We start from the raw sequence: 14,648 nt of genomic DNA, 5'->3' as shown, positions 1-14,648 counted from the left end.
TTTTCCCATTGCAGGATATTCCACTTTCCTGTGCTGTAAATTAACAATAAAAAAACATTTGCAGACACAATAGACATCTTTGAGACCAGAAGTGAAGTACAGCGAGGCGTGAGGAGAGTAGCAGGTTTTCCCCAAATGAGTTTGGCCCTCTGACATAATGCCTGGTTTAAGTGTAGTTCCTGCAGTTGAACGACCAGAAGCACCCTCTAGTGGCCTAATGGGTGAAATGTTATGTTCATAATTAATCAACATTATTTAAAAAATGACAGAATCCAGTGTTTCTATATCAAATGGTTGTTATATTGGGATGCAAACTCAAAATTGAATACATTTCAGCTCTATACTGACATGGTACAGGTGTCTTATTTAAAAATAAAAATAAACATTTACCCATAACCATGTTAAAACGACCATGTTTAAGGCCAAGAAACACTCTGTGTGACCCTGATTTAGCCCACTGCAGTAAAACATTAAGAGGAAGATCCATGCCTCCTTTTTTTTGTTTATTTAACCCCCTCAACAATAACCTTTTTCATAGTTCTCAGAATAACCAGCCATTTGGGCTACTGCATTCATACTCAATAAAAACCTGTACTTTATAGGGTACATGCAGGTATTCAAATAAGGTACCCCGTATAACGCCTTGGAACCATCTCTGATGGTTCCCTGGGAAGAGGTCATAAGACATCCCATTGCCTGAGAGGGAGCCAGTGGCCCCACAAGTAGGCTATGGAGCCTAGCTTCAGTTGCATAAGTTGCATTACTTCAGTTGTTATCTGAAGACGGTCTTACCCAATTGCATCTAACCAGCAGGCATCAATGTGATACAAACGTATTGGGGAAGAGAGTTTGATCATTAGCGATGGATAATATTGCAAGGCTAAGAATAGTTTGATAGTAGCTTACCCTGTTTGTAAATGGCAATATTGGAAATATAAGCCTACCCCTGATAGACTATTCACATTTGATTGAGATGCTAACAATTGAATACTGTCTGTACACATGTCTGTTGCTAGCCTATCTTGAACTCAGCCAAAAATATATATTTTGGTCCCTTGTTTACGTCTGTATACAGTAAGCAATGTGGTATACAACAATGAGGTAAATGTGTACTAGAAAGTTCTTGAATGTAGACTAGGCGTTTAATTTCAAAGAAACCCCAGTAAACTCTCACCCCTAAACATGTGTCTCGTAACCCTTTGAGGAAAGCCTGTGGGACTTATGGCTTCATCCCAGGAGTTTACAATTTTAAACACATTTCTTAAACAGATTATAGGATTTGTACACAAACTGCTGTGATGCAATATTTGCATCATAAACATTAATAAACATTATCAAATCAAAACCAGTTTGGAGTAATGAATGAAGCAGTCTGATTATTTTGTAGAAAAAACATTAAAGTAATGTGCAAATGTGAATGGATGTTAACCAGAAACAGTTTTAGCATATTTTAAATGTCCATAACAACTTGGTGGCAGATGATACGACAAGTTACTAAACATATTTCTTAGACATTTTTTTTTACAAATAAATGTACAAAAAGAAAAGGGAAAAAGGCTTTAGACTGATTTAATGCTTTCAGAAATCCATCTAGACTATTGAAATAAGTTAAAAGATGCAGCATTCATAAACATTATGACATAATAGAATAAGTGCACAGACAGATGTATCTGTTAATGAACTCATTCCAATACAGTGCATGGCATTATCATTAACCCGTGTTACTTAATATCCAATGAGCTGGCGACAATTGAACGACGTCAAAGATCCTTGAGAAAATCAACTATTCAAAAGAGTTTGGGAATATCATGCTATGAAATCCAAATAGAAGTTTCGGGAGAGATGGAAAGTTCCAAACAGAAATGGTGGGAGAACTTTCTGCCATTGGGACCACAAGAAATTCGCCATGGCTAGGGCTAGACTTCCTTAAGTTTCATTCCTGAAACAAAATGAGTGCAAATAAATCTCTGCTGACAAAAAACCCCCAAAAAGATCAAAGTCGTAACACTGCTGGTTTGCTTATTGATCGAACACCCACTTTCATACCAAAGTTATTCTTGCTATAAAGATACAGGATGGCTTCACACACCCACTCTGGGGAGATAACGGATACAATTAAGTAGCTGTAGGATGGAATAGAGTGGAGTTCCCTGTCTCTCTCAACTCACAAATGTCATCCAGGTTTGACTCTGGGGCTGTTTGCTTTCAGCTTGAAATAAATCGCCATATAGTAGCCATATCCCCCCCACCACTACCTCCCCAAACCTCTCCAGACAGAGGACACACTGTACTGGCAGCTTTTACACTCGTTAATAGGAACCTCTCTCTTTCGCTGTCCCCCCCTCTCAGGAAGCAGCAGGAGTCTCCCCCCTTCCCTAAAATGGGGAAATCTCCACAGGGTGTTAAAAATGCTTAAAATCCCCTGCTGACAACACTCCTAAAAACATGCCCTAAACACAGACAAACACACATTTTTGGAATGGATAAGCACAAGACAGAAGCATAGAGGTAAGAGAAAGCATGGACTTACTACTGCTGTAGTTCGGCGGGTGTTTCCAGGGGGCTAAAAGAGGGGGCACTCTGCAACAGACCAAACAAAGAAGTCATTGATAAATCCACAGGAAGGTCTCTTCCAACTAGAATAGAAGCAGGAGCATTAGCTGTGGTGACTGGCTCTCTTTCTCGTGTGTCTGTCTGAAGTGTCTCCAAAGCCTGGGATTGTTAGCTCTGCTGAAGGAAGCTTTTACATGGAGGAGCGAGCGTGTGTTTTGGCACGCTTGCAAGTTGGAGAAAACAAGCGGCAGTGAGGAGGGGGGTGGGCGTGCATCGGTCAGGGGCGCCCATGCGGGGAGGGGGCTGTCACTAGGCTCAGCCAATGAGCTGGTGTCCCTCACATAGGGCCTCTCTTTTGTCTGGTATTGAGTCACTATCATTACCACTGGACCAGACCAGGGGACAATTAACCAGCTGGTGGTGCAAGCAGGCCAAATTACACACACACACAAATATCATCACAGTATGATGCTGATAACAACAATCCCAAAACACAATAAAAAGCCTTGAGAAACACAGTCAGAGGCATGACAATATCACACAAATGAAGTAAAACTGACACAATGCCATGTAGTATAAACACAGGCCGACATACACAAACAAACAAGGAAAGGGTGAGTGAATACGTTTGTTTATAGTACTTTGCCGTGCGAGCTGACAAAACACATAGTTATCTAATTTGATGTTATTCTGGGCGGTTCCTAAAACACAGAAGAGCCATTCGCTGGTGGGGCAGCACCCGCTAGTGCTTTGAATGGTTTAGAGCGGGCTAATTTTAGACCACTGTTTCTGTTGCTTTTCTCCAAGCGGACATCACAGAGTGTAAAAATAACAGACATGACAGGCAGGCTATGAATAAAAGCATAAGTGTTGTTTGCAAATAAGATTACACAATCCCAAGCGCCAGCCTGGCCCTTCTAAAAGCACCTCTCCCCCAACCATACATGTCCACCCCTGCCCCATCCCAAACAGATGACCATACCAGACCAGTAGCATACCGCACAAGCTCATTTCCCACAACATGCCTTCCCTCTGGTTGCCAGGGGAGGAGGATCATTAATAACCTTTCAAAATGAATGCCTATCTTTATAAGATCAGAATTCAGCCTGGCAGGTATATAGACTAATCTATTTATAAAGCCAAATGTTCCACAGGCGCCTTACCCCTTCTTCGAGAACATGCCACCGCCACTGAATTATCTGTGCCTTTTCACTCTCTTGTCTTCCTATCCCTCTCTGTCTGACAGAACTGGGTTCAAAAACGTTTGGAAATCATTTCAAATACTTTAGCTGGGCTCGATTGAGCTTGCCTGGCGTAATGGAGCCAATATAATAGTTGCAAATCTGCAAACCCCACACATCTGGCACTACAAGAAGGCTAAAGTAAACACTAAAAGTATTTGAAAGACCATAAATAATATTTGAACCCAGGTCTGCTGACGGATCTCCCGGTCCTTCTCGACAGGGGATGAAATGGATGGTGTCCCTTGGTACTTGTGAGCAATTGAGCTGCCACTACACTGCTCTGATGGAAAACAATCATGAAATAGGAGTGAGAGACTTATCTGAACTAAAGGAAGGGGGATCTCATTCTGATTATTTACAAGAGATCTACAAGCCTGAGGATTCCCAGCGATCTTCATTACATGTATGGATATGTGTTTAGTGTATGTCAGGGGAAATAACAATTACAAGCTGAAAAGATGTCATGCAAAGGTTCACTCATATCTGGGGTGGAAAATATGATTTATCCTTCAATGTTAAACATTCCATATGAAGTGGGGTACAAAATAATATTACTAACGATGGAAAGTTCACATGCATGAACAATTGTCACTAGCATGCCAAGATCCCTGAAGTCAAACAAGGACTTTAGACAGATATTGCCGACATCTGATGTCTCTTTGTGTGCAATTGTGTGGTTTCACTGGAAATGAAGGGACACATACAATATTTAAAGCTGTTTACGAATCTAGGCGGATGAAGGTGCTGTGAATTCCTCTCTCTTGACCCGTCAGTGGAACACTGCGTTAACAATGTTTGCACATTTTCCAAACAGGTGTCTGTGATGACTTTGCTGCAAGGTGATATATATAGGCCAACATTGCAGGTTGGGGATCTGGGTGCTTTGTTTATTCACATTCAAAAATAGGAATCATGAGTGTAATGAGAGCCTTTCCCTTCCAAAAGTAAATGCTTATTTGTTTAGACAAGTTCTTATAAAAAATATAAAAAATCTGCTCCCCTAGCATGTTGTTACTGTTATAGCTATATCTTTATCCCCTCAGCACGAGTACTTAGAGATAAAGGTTAAGTCTATAACTGAGGTTAAATATGAAAACAATGAGCTGAGGGGATTATGGGTTACTTCCGGTCGAACATTCAAGTCACGGAGAGGTTCATAATGTGTGCGTCCCAAATGGCACCCTAGTCCCTATATAGTGCACTACTTTTGACCAGGGCCGCCGTTTGGGATGCCCAGCCATTCAGTGTATGAATCCGTACAGAGACTGTGGTCAGAGTCCGACACTGTATTAATGACCCCACATGCAGCTGCCCTCTCAGTGACAGCGTACGCCAGACAGACTAGTCACTGACGCAGTCACTCAGTCGGGACACAGAAGGCCAAAACTTTCTTCCTAACCATAGATATGTATGGTATTTTGTTTCCGTTTCACCTTGTATGTCCATGGAGCTGTGATTGAATGTGACTGTAATCATATGAATTTCGAGGCCTTTGACTGTGAGCTCGTGCACAAGTCGTGACCTTTGTGAAGTATTAATATGGTTGAAGTGATTAAACAAGAATGTCAATGCATCGATCTGGTTATGACCATGATTTTGGAGCGACAAGGATTGTGGTCATAAGACAATGCACTACAAGTATAACAGGTCAGAAAACCGCTTTATCTATTGTTAGATCGATACGCTGTCAAGAAACCATTAAGCTCCTGGACATAGGCAAAATAATAATAACAAAACAAATATATATATATATATATATACACACAGAACCAATCAAAAGGTTGGACACACCTACTCATTCAAGGGTTTTTCTTTATTTGTACTACTTTCTACATTGTAGAATAAGACATCAAAACTATGAAATAACACATATGGAATCATGTAGTAACCAAAAAAGTGTTAAACAAGTTAAAATATATGTTATATTTGAGATTTGTCATCGAGGCAAAGTAGTCACCCTTTGCCTCGATGACAGCTTTGCACACTCTTGGCATTATCTCAAACAGCTTCACCTGGAATGCTTTTCCAACAGTCTTGAAGGAGTTCCCACATATGCTGAGCACTTGTTGGCTGCTTTTCCTTCACTCTGCGGTCCAACTCATCCCAAACCATCTCAATTGGGTTGAGGTCGGGTGATTGTGGAGACCAGGTCATCTGATGTAGCACTCCATCACTCTCCTTCTTGGTCAAATAGCCCTTACACAGCCGGGAGGTGTGTTGGGTCATTGTCCTGTTGAAAAACAAAAGATAGCACATTTGGACTCATCAGACCAAAGCACCGATTTCTACCAGTCTAATGTCCATTGCTCGTGTTTCTTGGCCCAAGCAAGTCTCTTCTTATTATTGGTGTACTTTAGTAGTGGTTTCTTTGTGGCAATTTACCATGAAGGCCTGATTCACGCAGTCTCCTCTGAACAGTTGATGTTGAGATGTGTCTGTTACTTGAATTCTGTGATGCATTTATCTGGGCTGCAATTTCTGAGGCTGGTAACTCTAATGAACTTATCCTCTGCAGCAGAGGTAACTCTGGGTCTTCCTTTCCTGTGACGGTCCTCATGAGAGCCAGTTTGATCAGGCTTTTGCGACAGCACTTAAAGAAACTTTCAAAGTTCTTGGCATTTTCTGTATTGACTAACCTTCATGTTTTAAAGTAATGACGGACTGTCAATTCTCTTTGCTTATTTGAGCTGTTCTTGCCTAAATATGGACTTGGTCTTTTACCAAATAGGGCTGTCTGCTGTATACCAGCCCTACCTTGTAACAACACAACTGATTGGCTCAAACGCATTAAGAAGGAAATAAATTACACAGATTAACTTTTAATAAGTCACACTTGTTGAGAGAATGCCAAGAGTGTGCAAAGCTGTTGTCAAGGCAAAAGGTGGCTACTTTGAAGAATCTCAAATATAAAATATATTTTGATTTGTTGAACACTTTTTTGGTTCCAACATGATTCTATATGTGTTATTTCATAGTTTTGATGTCTTCACTATTATTGTACAATGTATTAAAATAGTAAAAATGAAGAAAAAACTTTGAATGAGTAGGTGTGTACAAACTTTTTTACTGGTACTGTATGTACTGTGAAAGAATACTCAGGATTCCTCCTGAGGTTGATCGTCATGTGTTACATGGACATACATGGAGTCTAGAGTCACTAGACCTTCTAAGAAGGAGTCATCATCCCATGAGCACTAAGAACTCATAGAGGTTACAAGCAGCCTGTAGAGTCACCATAACCAAGAAGAGATAAAGATATGCCAATCAAACCCCAATGTGCCGGGATGTCTAGCCCAACCCTTGAGGGTCAAATACTACACATACCAGGTGTAGCAGGAGCTTTGAGTTAGTCAGACATCAAATTGAGCTCATCTGGAAACCATCCTACTCGGAGGCCAAGTTTTCAGTACTACCCCCTCCTATTCCTAATATAACCAACCAGGAGTTGCAGGACAGGAGTTGCTGGAGTCTGAGTCAGACAATACTTTCCATGGATAACACTGACTTAAAGACAAAGTTGGGAAGATGAGAGATTCTTAAGCCTGCCCTGTGTTCGGCTGACGTGAGAATATGATCTCATGTAGTCAGTGGTTCCGCATCATATGATCCAGGGTGTGGTTTCCAGGCAGACTCCGCTGTGGAGGTTGGCCCTGACTGACTTACAAAGCAGAAGGCAAGGAGACAGAACATCTGTTTGTGGGCAGCCAGTGAGTCTGAATACTTGTCTGGTGCCAACTGGAGCCCAGGGCACGTAGCCTAGCGGTATTTGTCAAGCTGCCTACTGTATATCAAACTTAGTATTCAACTTTGACAACATGCCCTCACTTGGAAAAGAAACTATAGTAAATACAGTGCATTCAGAAAGTATTGAGACCCCTTGACCTTTTCCACATTTTGTTACGTTACAGCTTTATTCTAAAATGTATTAAATTAAATGTTTTCCTCATCAATCTACACACAATACCCCATAATAACAAAGCGAAAACAGGTTTTTAGACATTTTTGCAAATGTATTAAAAATAAAACACAGAAATACCTTATTTACATAAGTATTCAGACGCTTTGCTATGAGACTCGAAATTGAGCTCAGGTGCATCCTGTTTACATTGATCGTCCTCGAGATGTTTCTACAACTTGATTGGAGTCCACCTGTGGTAAATTCAATTGATTGGACATGATTTGGAAAGGCACACACCTGTCTATATAAGGTCTCACAGTTGACAGTGCATGTCAGAGCAAAAACCAAGCCATGAGGTCAAAGAAATTGTCCGTAGAGCTCCGAGACAGGTGTGGTAGGGTACCAAGAAGGGTACCAAAAAATGAATCAAAGAACACAGTGGCCTCCATCATTCTTAAATGGAAGAAGTTTGTAACCACCAAGACTCTTCCTAGAGCTGGCCGCCCAGCCAAACTGAGCAATCGGGGAGAAGGGAGGTGACCAAGAACCCGCTAGTCACGCTGACAGAGCTCCAGAGAAGCATGATGGTGGCAGCATCATGCTGTGGGGATGTTTTTCAGCGGCAGGGACTGGGAGACCAGGTAGGATTGAGGGAAAGATGAATGGTGCAAAGTACAGAGAGATCCTTGATGAAAACCTGCTCTAGAGCGCTCAGGACCTCAGACTGGGGTGAAGGTTCACCTCCCAACAGGATAACGACCCTAAGCACACAGCCAACACAATGCAGGAGTGGCTTCGGGACAAGTCTCTGAATGTCCTCGAATAGCCAAGCCAGAGCCCAGACATGAACCCGATCGAACATTCCTGGAGAGACCTGAAAATAGCTGTGCAGCGACGCTCCCCATCCAACCTGACAGAGCTTGAGTGGATCTGCAGAGAAGAATGGGTGTGCCAAGCTTGTAGCGTCATACCCAAGAATACTTTTTTAGAATAAGGCTGTAACGTAACAAAATGGAGGAAAGGTCAAGAGGTCTGAATACTTTCCGAATGCACTGTAAACCAGACTAGACAGCACTCCTTGATTCAATAAGGCCTGTCATGTAATGATTGTGTGGGCACTGTAATACTCTTTTCACACTACCGGGTTGAGCCAAGCAGAGCCAAGCTGTATTGTGCTGGCCTGGTTTTATCTACTATAGTTGTCAGAGAGACTCTACTGGAAATGACCACGTGAAAGGAAAATATCTGAGCCAGCACAATACGGTTCGTGTCAGCATGAATGTGTGAAAAGGGTATAACAGTCTTGAAACTAAACTATTACCCACAGTTGAATCACCTTGCCCAGTCCCGCTGGGGTATGCTATGTGTCCTCATTTGCAGGGTGCCCATAAATGCTACAACAAAAAGAGTTCCACATGGGTGCTGAGTTAATGACATGGCACAGGCGGCATGGTGCCAGTGTTGGCATAGCCTTGAGGATCCTGTTGTAAGGGACAAAACGCAAAGATGGCCAACTGCAGCGACAACAGCTGTAGCATTCATCAATTATTCTTTATCATCATAGACAGTAGCAGTAGGACACCTAACCCAAATTGGGTATATAATTAGCCTAACATATGGTCAATGTTCAAAAATGTAAATCATCCAATGACCGGACAGGAGACACTTCTACTGTAGTTCGCCATACAATGCTCAGCTGCCAGCATAGTTGATATAGCTAAGTTACAATCCAAACACAGCAAGCCTCACAGATGAAGAGCAGTCACCAAGATACACAGCATGGAAGGGGATTTAAAAAATATATAAGACAGCACACTTCCAGGGGTTATTGAAGTGGAAAGATGGAGTTGGTATTCAATGAATAAAACGTGCCAAATTAAAATAACTAGCAATGATAGCATAACAAAACAATTAACTGCATTTCGTTGCCACAGACCCACTCCCGACTGATAGTAGAAAGAAAAACATAACAATGGGTTGTATATACAATGATAAAGCTATATCTAGAGTTGATTCACTACCTAGTGCTGGGAAAAGTAATAGCAGGCAATAACTCAAGGTAAGGCCCCATTACGCACATTTTAGGAGGGGATAACGTTTTGGTTCATGTTTTGCAAAAGTTGTTAGAGTAGTCCTTACGGACAGACATAGTTTGTCTAGGCATTTAAACATGGATGTTATTACCACATGCATTGTTTAAATACACCGTCACTTTAAGACTGTGACCACTTACCGCTTCATCAAAATCCATCTCTGAAAAGAATCTATACCAAGGCTCATTCTCTAAATGTACATCTTCTGGACTTATGTCCTGAGTCTACAGGGCCATGGCAACAAGGAAAAGAGGAGAAAGACAAAGAGAAGACAGTTCAGACAGCACATCGTTTACAGACACAGGCAATGAGGCTATGACACATTCTTGAGGTGATCCAGACAACATTCCCGACATAATGAATTTCTAAACAAGAGTTCACAATCAGAAATAATTCCTAAAGATTTGTCTTTATGTGCCCGGTGAATTATCCAAGGTGAAAAAAAGGACATTTTGGAATTAGGATCATATACTTTAGGATCTTGTTCTCTCTAATTAGGATCTTGTTCTCGAATGTATAAAGACATAGAATGCACATAACATGTGACTTCAACAAATAATATGAAGCAGTCACCTGAATTGTACTCAACTGTAGTGTGCAGTGTGTGCATACGTGTACGAGAAGATAAGCAGGTGTAACACTACATATTTTGATGGGTCCCATCTGCTTTTGTATTCTTATTTGTGAAATATTCTTATTTTACTTATTCTAAATGTCAATATAAATAGTCTACTAGCATGTCAATTTGATTTTTGATTTGTTTACATCAATCATTGAGCCACAATGGCAATGAGAAAGACAAGAATTGACACAACTACAGCTACAGTATAATAGGCTAAATGAAAGTAAGAGACCGTGTAGCCTGCCGCTAATGCTGCCAGGAACCTGACACAGAGCCACTGACCATGGTCTGTAATTACAGAGACTGTCACGTCACATGCAGTGTCTGTCTGACAACGATGGACAGCATGAACAAGGCCCTGTTCTCTACTGTTCAGTATATGGTGCCACTGGGATTGGTGCAGAACCGCATCATAACCCTTAATAGCTTACCATAAAAGACAAAAACAATGATTGCATTATGATATAATCAAATAACTATTCTACTGTAGAGGAGATGCAACTCTATTCTATTCTGTATGAGCCACACAAAGAGGCTGCTAGCTGAACCAACTGTCAGCTTAAACAATATATGCAGCATTTATTTAAAGGCCTACTCCTTAATGAATCTCACGAGGCATTTCTAAGTGATACTCTTTAAGAATCAATGGTTGCATGCCATTGAAAATGACTGTAAATATCACAGTGGGCCTTTAATTCCTCTTTGATGGAGTTGATTCTATCATTTCAATTGAAACCTGGTAGTGCACACTGTATTGGGACAATGATCTACCTACCGGTATTCATATTGTCAAAGGTAATGAAAAAAGAGACCCCACAAGGACATTGCCTGATGTCACAATATCCATTGCATTATTTATTTTTTACAGGCATTTGTCCGACTCCTTTCCCAACAAATTCAAGCCAATTCAAGCCGTTGGTTGAAACACTGCAAGACAATGGCCATGGCTTGAAAGTGATACCTCCACACCGCCAGATAGGTCATCTGTCATTGTAATAGGATCCCCCTTTAGGAATGTTGTACACATGGAAATTCAGTCTATACATGCGTTGCCTACTAGAGCTGCCCTAGTTAGTGAAGCAGCCACCCTAAGCTCTTAGAGGGAAACAGCTTACACAACATGCGTAGTATAGAGACTGCAGAGGCAAACACAGAAACACACACGTGGCACGGCTGTCGTACCTTTCTCTCCAGTTTCAGCACCGATGATTTTCCCGGCTCGTACTCGAAGATGCTTTTGGGCTCGGCACGGTACTTCCTGGTGTCTACCTTTTTGTCAGGGGGCTCCCACTCGTTCCTGCAGGAGGGAGGGGAGAGCAAATCCCTATCAAGTCAAGCAGTCTCCATGGCAACCGGCTGGGGCTAGTTTTTGGGATGACAGCTCTATTATCGACAGCGTTTTCCCATACAGTAAAGCTCATGCCCCTCCCACTCTCCATCTCTTTTTCCATGTCGTTCTCTCTCGTTCTCTCTCGTTCTCGCTCTCTCCATCAGAGCTGTCTTATTATTTTTTATATAAATAATAAAATATACAGTCATGTCAAGGCATGAATCAAGTCATGCTAGCTAAGTAGACTGAACCAAAGACCCGAGCTGCAATTCCTGAGAGCATACATCACAAGGTGTAGTCAATTTGATCTGCTTCAGGATATAGAATTCCACAATGGTTCCTTTGGTTCCACCTTGGTTCCACTATGATTCCACTGGGAATAAGCAGACTAAAACAATTGGGCCTAGTGTTGCATTTAATATTTTTATGTAAGTTTGAAACACATGCTTTCTATTACACCCGTTAGTTACGAATCAAACAGCCTATTGTAGTGGGAAAATCCAGGTATTTCATCAAAAGTTATACTTGTAAAAACAAGTATAAAGAGCAGAGAGTAATTACTCTCAAAGAGCAGAGAGTAATTCACAAGCGGTCAAAAAACTCAAATGCGGCCCTCAGAAGGTTCAGACGCTAGAGGTACAGTAACTAGAGGTACAGTAACTAGAGGTACAGTAACTAGAGGAAACATGTACACACCAAGGAAGGCCATCCTCAGCTTCCGTGCGCAACAGTTTATCCTCTATCACCTGTCTTCCTTCATTAATTAATCACTCATTCCTCCACACGCCTAGGAGAGTGGATGTTCTTTGTCAGGGCTAACATTAAGGGGAGAGGTGAGGAGGCTGTTTAGTCACACCTAGTATGACAACAAGCACCTGAGGTAGTAGAGGTCAGAGAGGACCTAACTGGAGGTTACCACGGTTACCGCGATTCAATGTCAGAGGTGAGGAACAGATGTACTGCTCTGTACTCCTCTACTTCTAATTCCTAAAAAAAACAACAAAAAAAACATCTAATATAAACACAAAATTTGAATTCTTGAATCTTTGACAAGCATGTGTTCAGAAGTGTGTCGGTTACATGGTACGTGGTGTGTGTGTACACTGTACCTCATTAAATATTCACTATCACACCAAACATGAATATAATCGTATACCTCTTACTGTATCTCATTACAGTCCCTCACGTAAAAGTGCTACCAAAAATGCATCCCCTTGTGAACTGCTCTGCAGAGGCAATGAATGTATTATGAAGAGTGAGTTCAATGGGTTAAAAGGTCTTCGCAGATACACTATACTACTATCCATGTTAAAGGGAAACAGCAATAGAAAAGGACTTACCTTTTGGAAGGTTTGAGGGAAGAGGACCGGGTTGGCACAGGCATAGACGACCTATGGTCAACTTCAGCAGCACTTTTTGACCGTGGGACCCCTTTCACTGAAAATAAACACACAAGAACAACAGACACTGCTGTGAAAGCAGCCTGTAATGTTTAGCTTAAACTTAAATAAACTGAAATCTCTTGTCAGTGATGAAAGTGTCTACTGTACAATTTGATTGTACAGTAAATGTAAAAATCCCAAAATCATGCTATTGAGATCACAATATAGATATCATATTAATTTCTCAATCTATGAGAATGACAATTGAAGAAACTCACCATCTTCCACAAAACCGTAGGGGGAGGGACCATCATCTGAAAGAGAGAGAAAAAAACGTTATTATTTATCGACTATAAACATGTACTTATTAACATACACAAGGTCAATCCACTGGCAGTTCCACTTGTATAGGGTCTAAGCTATGCGACGTTAATCAAGGGTGACCCAATCTATTGTCTGTTAAATTAGCTTGTTATAGTGGTGCTACATATGTAGACACTCAGTATAACCAGTAGAGGTCACTTTGATAGCAGCCGTGCCACACTATAATAACTGCTTATTATAGGACCGAGATTGGGAAACCCTGCCCTAACGCACGTTCAGAGTTACAGATCGAAAAGGCACGTTATAGCAATAACATGCATTCACAACAATAGCTTTCCTGGAGGGGCCATATTTTTTATTATAAACATCTAATCATGATTAAAATGAATTCTCAAATTCAAATACATTATGCTGATATATACAGTATGTATTTCAGCTCTAACGCAGGGTATAGCCAGAACCTTATATCACATTTAAGGCTATAAGACCCGGTACGGCTCTTCAAAGGGCACAGTAAGTATCTCTTCCTCTTCTGTAATTGCCCAGTACAGTGTGTCCTTTATTCCATTAGTTCAGACATAATATCTCTTCAAATACACTGTAAATAGAGTCCTTTTCATAGGTTGTGTCAGTCAAAACCCTTTGGAAGAAGCATTACTTCTCTAAAAATGGATCCAATCGATTAACACCCTTATGAATAAGTAATGCTCTTCTTGGAAATCTCAGAATAGTCTACACATTTCGTACAAACCTTCTTCGAACTGTTTGATTATTTGCCCAATTGATTGATCGATTCAGTGAATAACTAGACATATCAGCTTGCCTGGAAGCAGACATGAGCAGAAACAAAGGGAAAGGAAGTAGATCTATACACAGTACATACTGTACAAAACGGCATGCAAGGGCAGTTATGATTTAAAAACAACTGTCAACTGTTAGATAGATAGTACGAACAGACAACTGTTAGATATATAGTACGAACAGACAACTGTTAGATATATAGTACGAACAGACAACTGTTAGATAGATAGTACGAACAGACAACTGTTAAATAGTACAAACAGCTAAATAACTATTATTTCAGTGTGTCAATGCAGAATAACTGAATACACATACGCACACAAGTAGAGCGTTTTTACACCGACTAGACCGATTTAAACTAGTCTAGTGTAAAAAGGCTAACAATGTACTGTAGATGGAAC

The 14,648-nt window shown here is 41.0% G+C and overlaps 1 protein-coding gene across 1 annotated transcript in view; it reads right to left on the bottom strand.

Annotated features, from left to right (window-relative positions):
- Nucleotides 1–14,648, bottom strand: part of LOC115113386 (sorbin and SH3 domain-containing protein 1) — a 55,127-nt gene that overhangs the window by 24,525 nt on the left and 15,954 nt on the right. The window contains 5 exon segments of the mRNA XM_029640956.2: nt 2,531–2,580; nt 9,929–10,012; nt 11,593–11,707; nt 13,081–13,177; nt 13,401–13,436. Of these exon segments, the coding sequence (XP_029496816.2) occupies nt 2,531–2,580; nt 9,929–10,012; nt 11,593–11,707; nt 13,081–13,177; nt 13,401–13,436 (382 nt within the window).

The sequence above is a fragment of the Oncorhynchus nerka genome, linkage group LG28 (assembly GCF_034236695.1).
Source record: "Oncorhynchus nerka isolate Pitt River linkage group LG28, Oner_Uvic_2.0, whole genome shotgun sequence".
NCBI classification, from domain to species: domain Eukaryota; kingdom Metazoa; phylum Chordata; class Actinopteri; order Salmoniformes; family Salmonidae; genus Oncorhynchus; species Oncorhynchus nerka.
This window is presented reverse-complemented; position numbering and strand designations above follow the sequence as displayed.